General features: G+C 36.5%; 1 protein-coding gene across 3 annotated transcripts in view; it reads right to left on the bottom strand.

Annotated features, from left to right (window-relative positions):
• GSK3B (glycogen synthase kinase 3 beta) overlaps nt 1-13,689 on the bottom strand; it is a 191,098-nt gene that overhangs the window by 31,944 nt on the left and 145,465 nt on the right. For 2 of the 3 annotated variants that reach the window (XM_016192127.2, XM_007532100.3), the window contains exons 9-10: nt 13,497-13,535; nt 3,393-3,579 (exon numbers count right to left, since the gene is read on the bottom strand). In XM_016192127.2, the coding sequence (XP_016047613.1) occupies nt 3,393-3,579; nt 13,497-13,535 (226 nt within the window). The remainder of the gene's footprint in view (nt 1-3,392; nt 3,580-13,496; nt 13,536-13,689) is intronic. The other variant, XM_007532101.3, reaches the window with a different exon arrangement.

Here is a 13,689-nt window from a genome sequence, read left to right as displayed (position 1 = left end):
TTTTTAATATATAGGCTATGTATTTGATATGCGGACTCTCTCAAAAGCCTAGACCAAGTAGATTAGAAGCTTCCAATAGCACAGCTATATACAAGATACTGGGTACTGTCCAGCAAACCATAACAAAGGGACTTTTCAAAGTTAACCCAATTAACAAATAATGTGATGATAATATTAACTATTGAGTGTCTTTTTGAACCCTAAGACAGCAGGAACCTCACATCTTCACTATAGAGCCCCTACTTCCCCCAGTCCTGGAACCCTTGGATAGGGCCCACTTTCCCGTATGCATCTCCCAATCCAAACCAAATAACATTGCATCTGCCGATCACAACCTAACCAAAGCAACGATTGCTACCTCAACATGCTTCACCTCAGAATGTATCCAGAGACTTCACGTGTGGAATGACAACCCTTCAGCTTCATTACTCGGGTGAGACCTTTCCTTTAATAGTACACTCTAATTTCATCTCAGGTAGTTCACTTTCTAACAAAGTCCCATAACTTAGATATACACCAGTTTCTGTGAGAGAGAGCTTATGTGCACACGTATCCATAAACTACTGCAAAATATATACCTGAAAGCAGGACTACACTAGAGTTTGCAGTGAGTACCTCCCTAACACTTCCTCTCCACTATTCCAAGCTTGGGATCCATGATTGCTCAACAAATTGTTTGGCTTCATATGTTAACTCTCTTTTCAATCACCAGGTTCCAGATGCCACCAGGATGCTGGCTAGGCTTCCCTGGATTGAAGACCCCACCAATGTGTCCTGGAGCTCAGCTTCCCCAGAGTCACACCCTACTAGGGAAAGAGAGAGGCAGACTGGGGGTATGGACCGACCAGTCAACGCCCATGTTCAGCGGGGAAGCAATTACAGAAGCCAGACCTTCTACCTTCTGCATCCCTCAACGACCCTGGGTCCATGCTCCCAGAGGGATAGAGAATGGGAAAGCTATCAGGGGAGGGGGTGGGTTATGGGGATTGGGTGTTGGGAATTGTGTGGAGTTGTACCCCTCCTACCTTATGCTTTTGTTCACTAATCCTTTCTTAAATAAAAAATTAAAAAAAAAAAAAATGACCTCCAGGAGCAGTGGGTTTGTGGAGCCCAGCAATAACCAAAGGAGGCAAAAACCAAAAAAAAACAAAACAAAAAACCAAAAAAACCATAGCGCTGTAGTCCAAGAGGTGGCACAGTGGATAAAGCACTGGACTCTTAAGCATGAGGTCCTGAGTTCAATCTCCAGCAGCACATGTACCAGAGTGGTGTCTGGTTCTTTCTCTCCTCCTCTTTCTCATAAATAAAATATTAAAAAAATTAAAAAACAAACAAATATAGCACCAATCAATAATGGCTTAGGAACCTAAATTCATATGACCAAAATGGCTATTAAAATAAGAAGATGAAAAATAAAGCAAAGAAATTTTATATTAATAGGTTCTGGTGCCAAGTTTTATGGTTATAAGGAAAATTACTAATGAACATGAAGCAGGAAACAAAGAACAGAATTGAAAAACTATAGATATGACTGTTAGCTATTACATTAAAAGTATTCCTGTAAATAGTTATACTGTACCTAGTGAATAGTCACTTAAGCATAAATTTAAAAAAAAACAAACACTTATATAAATAGTACATGTAGTGGTCCGGGAGGTGGCATAGTGATAAAGATTTGGACTCTCAAGCATGAGGTCCTGAGTTCGATCCCCAGCAGCATATGTGCCAGAGTGATGTATGGGAGTCAGGCGGTAGTGCAGTGAGTTAAGCACACGTGGCGCGAAACGCCAGGACCGGCATAACGATCCCTATTTGGCCCCTGGCTCCCCACCTACAGGGGAGTAGCTTCACAGACGGTGAAACAGGTCTGCAGGAGTCTCTTTCTCTCCCCCTCTGTCTTCCCCTCCTCTCTCCATTTCTCTCTGTCCTATCCAACAACAAGGACATCAATAACAACAACAAAAATAACTAGAACAATAATAAAAAAGGCAACAAAAAGGAAAACAAATAAAAAAAATTAAAAAACAAGTTAAAAAAATAGTACATGTAGAAATTGCAATGGCAGCCTCATATAGATTCAAAAGGTGCTTCATTCATATAAAAATGTATGGGGGGGCAGGTGGTGGCGCACTGGGTTAAGCACACATAGTACAAAGCATAAGGACCTGCACAAGGATGCCCACCTGCATGGACACTGCTTCATAAGCAGTGAAGCAGGTCTGCAGGTGTCTGTCTTTCTCCCTCTCTGTCTTCCTGCCCCTCTCAATTTCTCTGTCCTATCCAGTAAGAATAATAAAAAAAAAGAAAACCGAGAAAAAAATGTAGGTGATGTAACCTTAAATTGTAATCGATGGTTTAAAATATCCTAATGACACAGAGGTAAATGGAGCATATAGAATCCAAATAAAGTTCTTTAAATTCTTATTTATTTATTATTGGATAAAGACAGAAATTGAGTTGGGGGGAGGCAGAGGGGGAAAGAGACAGAGAGACATCCTTGTGCACTGTAGTGTGTGTACTTAAGCAGGTGCGCCCCCTCACCATTTGTTAAATGCATGAATCTGTACAAATATAACTAATTTGCTTCCACGTTTTAAAAACGATATAAATCCCTGGGAAGCAAGAAAGTCAAAACGTCTTGCATCAAAGTAAAAGACTCTGGGTAGTGGGGAGGGTTCAGGTCCTGAAACATGATAGTAGAGGAGGACCTAGTGGGGTTGTACTATCATGTGGGAAACAGGGAAATGTTATGCATGTACAAATTATTGTATCTTACTGTCAACTGTAAACGATTTACCCCCCAATAAAGAAATTTTTAAAAAAATTTTAAAAAATCACATTTGGCGTAATAGTTCTAATTTCTTCTTCTTTTTTTTTTTTTAATAATTTTTATTTATAAACAGGAAACACTGACAAAAACCATAGGATAAGAAGAGCGATACAATTCCACACAATTCCTACCACCAGAACTTCATATTCCATCCCTCCCCTGATAGCTTTCCTATTCTTTATCCCTCTGCGAGTATAGACCCAGGGTCATTATGGGGTACAGAAGGTGGGTCTGGCTTCCATAATTGCTTCCCCACTGAACATGGGTGTTGGCAGGTCAATCCATACTCCCAGCCTGTCTCTCTCTTTCCCTAGTGGGGTGGGGTTCTGTGGAAGCAGGGTTCTTATGTACTAAATATAATAAAATTAGAGAAGCTATGCCTATTTGAAAAAAAATCACTTGCTACTCATGTGTTCAACATTATAGTAAGAGATTAGAAGAATGCATTCTACCTGAGTACTTAATATGCTTCTGTTTGCCCTACAGAGATTTTAATGAATAATCAAGCTACATCAATGTTCAGCTTTCCCTAGAACACTAAACAGCGAAGTGTTGAAATTACCTTGAGTGGTGAAGTTAAAGAGTGCAGGGGTGTCTCGCCCATTTGGTAGTTTGACATTTGGGTCCCGTAATTCATCAAAAAATGAATGTGCACAAGCTTCCAGTGGAGTCAGTCGGGCAGTTGGTGTATACTCTAGCAGACGGCTACACAGTGCAATTGCTTCTGGTGGAGTTCGGGGTCGGAAGACCTATGTACAAAAAAAAAAAAAGAAAGAAAAAAGAACACTTAGTGTTTTAGTGTAAGAAATTTTTAATAAATAGTCCTCTGAGTGCCGAATTTAATTCCCACCATGTACAAAAACATGGTTACATTTGGTAAAGGAACCTTCAAGAATGAAAAGTTAACTGATATGATTTATGGTTGGGGTAAACTGCTCATTATAGACTTTATGGGAAAAATTTAATAGGAAAAAAAGGGGGTTCTAGGGAAATTCATATACACTAACAAACATGCTCACAAAATATGACAGGCACATGAGAAAAATCTAAGTTCTAGAGGCAAGTACAACCAGAATTATTTTTCTCTTTTTAATTTAAGAATTTTGACCACTATATGAAAAACTGGGAAATGTCATGAATGTAAAAACTATTGTACTTACTGTTGAATGTAAAACATTAATTCCCCAATAAAGAAATTTAAAAAAAAGAATTTTGACCACTGTGGCAGTTGATAATAGCACTGTAAAAATCTGGTCATCAATTTCTAAAAGAACAAAAACTTGTTTATTCTAGATCTATAAAGGTTAATTTGGAGTTATCTTTTCAATAAACAATGATTATCTATTTGAAGAAATCACTGAATATTCACAATTTGACAATGTCCAAAATTATTTTTTAAGCAGCTGTTATAACCACATATCATATCACCCTTACTTGAATGAGTATTTCAAGGGTTTAATCAGGAAGAGAAAAACATACATTTCATTAAGAACCATTAGCTCACAGAAAACAAAAATCAAATGAAAGCTATACTGAGGCAAAGTGCAAATAAATAAATTTGCTTAAAGGACTAGAAAGCTTTCTCCTCATCTATGTCTTAAAACTCCTAATACATAAAAGTATGAAAATATTCTTTGCTTAAAATTATGGACAGTTACAGATTAAAAGATGAGAAAAGCAGACATAAACATGAGATAAATATAAAACATTTGAAACACAAGAAAAAGAAAATTTTTATAGGAAGAACATAAGATCAAATTAAAGATGTGGAAGTGAACAAAGAAAGGAGTAGACATGCACAAGTGGAGGGGGATAGACTCACATGTAAGGAAAGAACATTTAGATCATGACAAGGGGTGGAAGAACTGGGATGCTACAGTATCCTGAGAATAGCTTGTGTCACATTTAGCTTGGGCTGAAGGCAGGGTAATTAGTCACCACTGTAAGAGCTGATTATTAGTACTTTTTTTTTGCCTCCAGGGTTACCGTTAGGGTTCAGTGCCTGTGGCCATTTAATTAATTAATTTATTTACTTTTTGGTAGGACACAGAGAAATTGAGAGACGAGGAGAAGATAAAGAGGGATAGAGAGATAGATACCTGCAGCCCTGCTTCACCAACTGTGAAGCAACCCCCCTGCAGGTGGGGAGCTGGGGGCTAGAACCGCAACCCTTGTGCTTTGTACTATGAGCACTTAACCTGGTATGCCACTGCCTGGTCCCCCAGAGATTTGATCATTTTTAAAGCAAAATTTTATTAGTGATTTAGTAATGGTTTGCAAGATTATAAAATTACAGGGATATAGTTTTCAGCCCCCTCCTCCACCAAAGTTCTGTGTGTATCCCCCCACCCTAACTTGAATAGTTATCACAGCCTTACAGACAGTTTGGCTAATCCTTTTTCTATCTGTTCGCCTTCTTTTTCCCCAAAGCATTTCAATTATCTGTAGTCTGAAAATAAGTGAGATTATCTAGTAGTTGTGTGTCCTCTTTCCTTCTTTAATTTACTAAGAATAATCACTTCATTAAGTTCCATCCATTTTGTTTTGAAAAGTACAATATCATCTTTGATTGCAGAGTAGTATTCCACTTACATAGTCTTTAACTTCTTTATTGAGTTGTTCATGGATATCTGGGGTGCTACCACTCCTTGACTATTATGAATAATGCAGCTATGAACACAGGGGCGAGTATGCCCCTTTAGTGTTTTCTACATGAAAACATTTGGATATATGCCTGAGTGGTATTGCTGGATCATAAGATGTCTCCGTTTTATTTAAGGACTCTCTGTATTGTTATCCACAATGGCTACATTGGCTTACATTTACACTAAGAGTGAAACAGAGTTCCTTTTTTGTAACATCCTTGTGGCAACACCTGTCAATTAATCTTCTTCAATTGTAAATGGGACTACTTCTGTCATTATCTTTTATTCTGACTCATCATTTGTGTACAGAAATACTATAAAATTATATATATATGTTGCATCCTGGTAGTTTACTGAATTTACTGATGGCTTCTAGTAGTGTTCTGGTACTCTTCAGGGTATTCTTGGCATATTACCATGTCATCTGTGAATAATGATAGTTTATTTTCTTCCTTTGCAATTTGGATTTCTGTATTATCTCCTTCTTGCCTGAATGCACTGGCAAGGAATTCTAAAACTATGTTGAATAATAGTGGTTGAGAATGGATATCCTTGTCTAGTTCCAGATTTAGGGGAAAAGCTTTCAGTTTTTCCCCCATTAAGTATCAGTGGTTGTGGTTTTGTCATATATGGTATTTATTATGTTAAAGAATGTTCCTTCTATTCCTAATCTCTAATGGGTCATTATCACAAATGGGTGCTGAATCTTATTTTCACCATCTATGGAAACAACATGATTTTTAAAAATCTTTTTTTTTGTGTATCTTGAACCATCCCTGTATTCCTGGGATGAATCCCACTTAGACTTGGTGGATTATTCTCTTTACAGTTGTTGTACTCAATTTGCCAAGATTTTGTTGAGGATCTCTGAGTCAATGTTCATCAAGGATATAGGTCTACAGTTTTCTTCTTTGGTAAAATATATTCCAGATTTTGGTATTTGTCTCACAGAATGTGTTTGGATTGTTTCCCTCAATGTTTTCGAAGAACTGAAGGACAGGTGTTAGTTTTTCTTTGTAAATTTTGTATACTAGTAATGCCACCTGGACCTGGACTTTCATTCTTTTGAATATTTTTTATTACTGCTTTAATTTCTGTATAAGTGATGGGCCTGTTAAGGCTACCTACATCCTTTCAGGTCAGACTTGGCAGGTATTATGACTCTAAGAAAGTGTCCATCTAATCTAGGTTGTCAGTTTGTTTACGTTGATAAACATTATTTCCCTGTTTCTGCATTATCAGTTGTAATTCAACACTCATTTCTAATGGCTTTTATGAGTCGTCTCTATTTTTCTTTGTGAGTCAAGCCAGTGGTTTATCTACATTATTTATCTTTTCAATACATTATTTATCTTTTTAAAGAAACAACTCAGTTTCAGGATCTTTTGAATTGACTTTCTGATTTCAATTTTAGTCATTTGCTTTATTACTTCCCTCCTCCTATACTGACTTTCGGGTCTCTTTGATACTAGTTTTCTATAGTTTCATTTGTGTTGTTAGTTTTGAGATTTTTCTTCGTTAATACGGGCCTGCTCTGCTATGAACTTCTCTCTGTATTATTTTCACCATACCCCCCCCCAGGGTCTGGCTACTGCATTTTCATTGTTCTTCAGATATGAAGATAATGTCTCCCCACAACCCCAACTTTAGTATCACATTGTTGAGGAAATGCTGACTTCTAAGACTGTTGTTGTTACAAGTGTACATTCCCACATTTTCCCAAGATAGGTATCAGCACATTTCAACTCTACCAAATCATTATCCTGTTCCACCACAGGGACATAGGTCCCCAGCCTCCCCTAGTGCTTATCCCTTGTCCTTTCTGAGTCTCCAAATCTACTGCAGCAAACTATAATCCACTGAGGACTGACCTTGTATTGACCTCTGCCTTAGAATCCATCTGTGAATAATACGATCATTTGGTATACATCCTCCTCCTTCTGGCTTAATTCATTAACATGATTCCCTCTAGTTACATCCTTATGGCAGCATAAGGAAAATACGTCATTGTTTCTTACAGTTGTGCAGCAGTACATCGAGTATATATACCATAACTTCCTTAACCATTCATCTGTTGTTGGGTACCTGGGGTATTTCTTAAAGTTTTTTTTTGTTGTTGTTTTTTTTGCCTCCAGGGTTACTGCTGGGGTTCGGTGCCTGCACCATGAATCCAGTGCTCCTGGAGGCTATTTTTTCCCCTTTTGTTGCCCTGGTTGTTTTATCGTTGTTGTAATTATTATTGTTGTTATTGCTGTCATTGTTGTTGGACAGGACAGAGAGAAATGGAGAGAGGAGGGGAAGACAGAGAGGAGGAGAGAAAGACAGGGGGAGCCAGGGCTTGAACTGGGATCCTTACTCCGGTCCTTGCACTTTGCGCCATGTGCACTTAACCCGCTGCGCTACGACCCGACTTCTCTTAAAGTTGGTTTTTACAAATAACACAAACATGGCTGTGCATCAACCTCTTTAGAAAACTTTTTTTTTTTTAAAATAAATGTCTAGGACAGACCTTGCTGGATCATATGCTAGCTTCATTTTAATGTTTGCAGGAATCTCCAAACTATTTTTCACAGGGACTGCACTAATATATATTGCCACCAGCAGTGTAGAAGGGTTCCTTTCTCTTTATATTCACACAAGCACTTGTTTCTGTCCTTTTTGATGCAGGTCACTCTCAAAGGGATGAAGTGGCACCCCATTGTCTTAATTTATATTTCTCTGTCCATCAGTTATTTTGAGCATTTTTTACATATGCCTTTTGGCCATCTGAATATTTTCTTTGAAAAAAATTGAGTATCTTCTTTGATTAATAGTCTTCTCAGTTCTCCTCCACCCTAGTTTTATTTGGCAAACAATGACTTATAGAGCACGTCCTGTCAAATAGATACAATTTCTAAACTTTCTGTGATAGGTGTCTGTGCTACACTATTAATTTAAATCCTCCTCCACCATCACATACTGTGTCCCCAACCCTCTCTCTTTAATTCCTTCAATAATGCCCACCCACCCGATTTTGCTGCATGCCTAGTCCATGCCTAGTCCAAACTTCACCTGTGTTTTTCCTTTCCTTGTTTCTTAAGCTTCATCTATAAGTGAGATAATCTGGCATAAATCCTTCTCTTTTGCTGGCTTATTTTACTTAACATGATTTTCATGTGGGCCCAAGTACAATGTGTATTTTGCTTCCTTGGGGTGAAGAGTATATATATATATATATATATATATATATATATATATATATATATATATATATATATCAGGTCTAACCTATACATCTCCTCAATTAGGAATCTTGTTTTCTTATTCATTTTTTATCCAGTTGATCTATTTGGGACAGTGGGGCGTTAAAGTATCCATTGTTGCTACTGATCTTTTCCTTTTTTTTTTTTCTTCCCCTTTCATTTTCTTAGGGGGATTGATGGTTTACAGCAGTTTTTGATGCATGTGTAAAATTTTTCAATTTTTTGCAAAATACTTTTACCCCCTGGCCTAGGTCTTCCTCCACCACCATGCAGCATGCATGACCTGAAAGCAAATGCCCCCTGCCTCCCAATAGTGAAATACCACCAAACCCACCTCAAGTTCTACTTTGTGCTTCCCCTTTCTGTTCTTATTTCTTAACTTCTGTGGATGGTGGCTTAACTTCTCTCTTGTTGTTGGAGTCTTCTTGAGTTGCAGGTGATTTCTAATGTAAATTCACTGAAAATTCAGTTGTAGATCTGACGGTTGCTACAGAAGGATAGCAGAGTTGCATGCTAGGCTGCCATCTTGTTTGAAATCCTCTCCAGATTTTAATTTTTTCTTAATTTCTTCCACAACCCAGGTGTTATTCAGAAGCAGGTTGTTTAGTCTCTACACTTTGGGGTCTCGGATTCACTCTCTCTCTGTAGTTGACTTCTAGCCTTATAGGATCATGGGATTATGGTATGAATAGATGTTTTTTTTTTTTTTTTTATAAGTTCAGTACTCCCATATTTATGAAGGCTTTTAGAATGGTTGAATCCATCTCATCTGTGGTTTCATTTAAAGCCATAACTAATTTTTTTTTTTTTAATCCCAATGTTCTGTCTCTTCATGGGACTGGTATGTTGAAGTCTCCTACTATTATTGTGCTGCTACTAATGTGTCCCTTAAGGTCAGTTGCAATTTATGTACTTGGGTGTCCTCATGTTAGGTTCACATTGATGATATATGGGCTTCTTTTTTAATTGATCTTTTGATCATTATATAGTATATAACTGTAACCTCTTATCACATTTTCTGTCTTAAAAAATGACTTTATCTGATATGACAATAGTTTCTGCTGTTTCTGAATTATTATTGGCTTGAAACATCTTGTTCCAGCTTTTCACTCTAAATTTATTGGTCTTCATTTCAGATGTCAGTTTCTTGTAGAAAATGAATCAGTGGACTCGGCTTATTCAGACAGTTCACATTAAGGGTGATTACTGACATAACGTGGTTTACTCACTGACATTCTTAGCTATATTTTCTATTTTTATTCTTTTCCAGTATGTTTCTATTTGCCAGTTTATATGGATGGTTCTCCATAGCGTTAATGCCATCTTCTATGATTTTATTCAACTTAATATAGAAGAATTAAAAAAAAGTATTTTCATCTCATCATCATTTGACTAAACAGCTACTACCCATTTTCTTCTGCTTTCATATTTCTTTTTTTAAACATTTTTTAAAGATTTTATTTATTTATTAATGAGGAAGATAGGAGAGAAAGAACCAGACATCAGTCTAACACATATGCTGCTGGAGATCGAACTCAGGACCTCATGCTTGAGAGTCCAAAGCCTTATCACTGTGCCACCTCCCAGACCACCTGCTTTCATATTTCATAGCTGTCTCATTTCTACGGTTTATGATTTTGGGTCTGTTTTTATTGTGTCATTTTGTTGAAGATTAAATGTCATTTGCTACTTCTTTTCCTGTGGCACTCCTTTTAATGATTCTTGCTAGGAGATTCCATATATCTTTTGTATATCTGGCATAGTTTTTACTACTTCCTCAAATTTAAATGATCGTGTTACAAGGTATTTGTGGCTGGTGATTACTATCTTGTTAACAACTTGACTATGTTACCCCGCTCTCTTTTGGCCTCTTGGGTTCCTGCTGAAAAGTCTGATGAGAGTCTGACTGTGCTACCTTATAAGTCACTTTCTTCTTTACCAGAGCAGCTTCTTGACTTGGTAGTTTTAGGATGATATGTCTTGATGTAGGTCTATTTGGCTTTAAGAATTTAAGTTTTCTCTGTTTCCTAAACACCCACATCCTATCTATATCCAAAATTTGGAAATTCTTTAAATTATTTCTTTGAATATGATCTATGCTCCCGTATTTTTCTCTCCTTCCATTGGGTGTCCAGTAATATTTGCCCTTCTAATGGAGTCTCCTATTATTTGCAAAGTTGCTTCACTTTTTTTTTTTTTTCAGAATCTTTTGATCTATCTTTAAGTCAAAGAGTCTGGTCATTTTGTCTTCTATTGTTGATATTCTCTTCTCCTATATGGTTCAGTCTACACTCCAAGTTTACTATCTGAGACTGAAATGCATTCAAAGTGCCCTTCATATTCTTTAACTCTATTTTCATGTTTCCCATATCCCTAGAGAGTGAATCTTTAAGCCTTTGAATTTGTTTCTCTATGTTTAAAGTTAAGAGTTCCACATTTCTTCAAATTTCCTGGTAATGTACTTTCTAAATTATTGTTCTGGTAGTTTCTCAGGGCTTACATCTTCATGAATTTGTACAATGTGTTACTTTTTTGGTTTTGGTGTTTACATTTGGCTCAATTTCTGTTGCAATGCTACTATGTCCAAGTTCTGTTATGTATGAGTTGTGGATGAAAGGAGGAGTTTGAAGAAGTGAGGTTCTGATATGGCGCCTGGTGTCACTTTAACAGAATCCTACTATAGGGATAAAATTCCAATCTCTCCCCTTTCCAGACTTCCTCTTGTAAAATCAACTCTTTTGCAAAGTTGGTTACATTCACACTTTCAAGCCTTCATTGGGATGGCTTTTTCCTGAGGGCTGGCTGACTCTGTTGAGGCTTTATGGATCAACACCTTCAAGTTTGTCTGGGCTTCTTTACTACCACAAAGGTACAAAGTTTCCCTGGTTGACTCCTGGAACTAGTTCATATGTTTGTGGTCTTTACTGTTTCCAAGCTGTGGATCAGCATGTTGGTCAAAATGATGCTGATGGACATGTCAGTTTAGGACTTCCACTCTTTCCTTTCCTCTTCCTATTGGTTACACATGCTTATTCACCTTCATATAGTGATACTTTTTTCTTTACCAGAAATCCCAGATGATGAAATTTGTTGTTCTATGTTTAACATTTGTTGTGTTCAGGGATGATAGCTCACTATGTCTATTCTAAAACACCATCACAAAGCTCATCATTTTTTGAGATACTACTTATGAGGAATTTCCACAATAACCATTTAAAAATTTTTTCTTTTACACAGTATTATTAATAGTGATACTCTTCATTAAAACTGAGAGATTAAGTTTTGAGTAAGACCTTAGGAATTTATTTCAGAACAATAAAGGGCTTAGTTGATTTAGTTGGCTGTGTCACAGAACTCTATGGTCAACAACTGCTTTATCATTTATTTCAATGGCCTGACATGCCTGAGCCAAACAAATCTTAAAAGTATTGTATTATTTAAAATGTTTAGATCTTACTCTTTTCTTATTCATTTTTCCTTCTCTTGGTCCCCAGCCAGGTTCATAATTTAACTCAAAACAACAAAAATAGTCTTTATTAGCATACTTTATCCCTTGGGGCAGTTTACACTTATTTGACACAATATGAAATTATTTTGCTAGTCAGTCTATTCAAAAATGCTTCTTGTATAACAATGTGGGAGGTACACATACTAAGTAGGATTAAAAGTACTATCAAAAGTAGAAGTAATTATTTCCTGGCAACATTCAACTAACTGTAGGAGAGATGGACATTGAATACATTTTACATTTAAAAAAACTTTGAATTAAAAAAAGGAGTAGCCAAACTGTCTCTCAGACGTTGTGAAAATTATGGTAGGGGCAAGAGGGAGGCAATGATAGAACTTTGGTGGTGGGTGCAGTGTGGAACTATTTCCTGTAGTCTTATAATCTTGCAAATCTTTAGTAAATAACAAAAGATCCCATTTAAAAATAAATTTAAAGTATTCTGTTAAATTGATGAAGGTCTGGTATTACAATTAAAACAGTAGTATAAATTTTGCTTCTAATTATTTTTAAGTAAGTCATCTGCATGTTTCTTGGTGTCTTACTGGTTATGGGTGACCAACCATACATGCTGGTAATAAAACATATCTTGTCTATTTTGCCAGGAAAAAAGAATTAAAAAAATTATAAGGAAAATTATTCATTTCCAGTGCGTACGTTAACTACCCTATCTTTTAAAGAAGTGCCATTATTATTTTCAACCCTTTTAGAGGTTCCTAATGAAAAAAAAAAAAACCTGGGGGTTTAGTTATCAATGGATAAAAGTGAAGTGAATATTATGTGGAATCAAAATCCAATCTCCCCAAATTTAAATTGTTGGCCATAATACAGGGTAACTTCCAACAACTACAGGCCAAATAAAGCTATTCCAAATTATATTTGTGTTTTAAAGAAAAGGAAACCAATAGCTACAGAAATTTGGCTTTTAATAAGGAAGCTGCTGCTTCATCCCTACTCAAATTGCTGACCATTCAGATCCTTTAATTCTCTGGATCTTCATCAATACTTATTCTTGTAAAAATAATGTTAATATCCTATAACTTCTGATCTTTAGGTTAGATGTCAATACATCACCGAGGAGACCTACAATCTAAATATACCATAGCCAAACCTAGACCATATAGTGAATGAAAACAGAAATCACAGCTTCTTACATTGGTTTTGCTGTTGTATTTGAAAAATACATAACTGCCTACCCTTTCAAAAGCAAATGTTTTCACTCTAGTTTTATAACCTGCCCTGAAATTTTGGGAGGAAAACAAGTAAGTACATACCCGCACTCCTGAGGTGAAAAGTCCTGTTCCTGACGAATCCTAAAGATGATAATGCAGTGAAATAATCCAAACAGGGAAGTCAATCCAAAAGAGAATAGTCCAGCAAGGAAAAATATATATCCAATGTTATAAGAAATTCATGTTGTGAGGGGGGACATAGAAAATGTTTATACAGTTATAAACTTTAAACATC

This window comes from Erinaceus europaeus, chromosome 9 (assembly GCF_950295315.1).
Source record: "Erinaceus europaeus chromosome 9, mEriEur2.1, whole genome shotgun sequence".
NCBI lineage: Eukaryota > Metazoa > Chordata > Mammalia > Eulipotyphla > Erinaceidae > Erinaceus > Erinaceus europaeus.
Note: the sequence above shows the minus strand (reverse complement) of the source record. Positions and strands in the feature narration are given on the sequence as shown.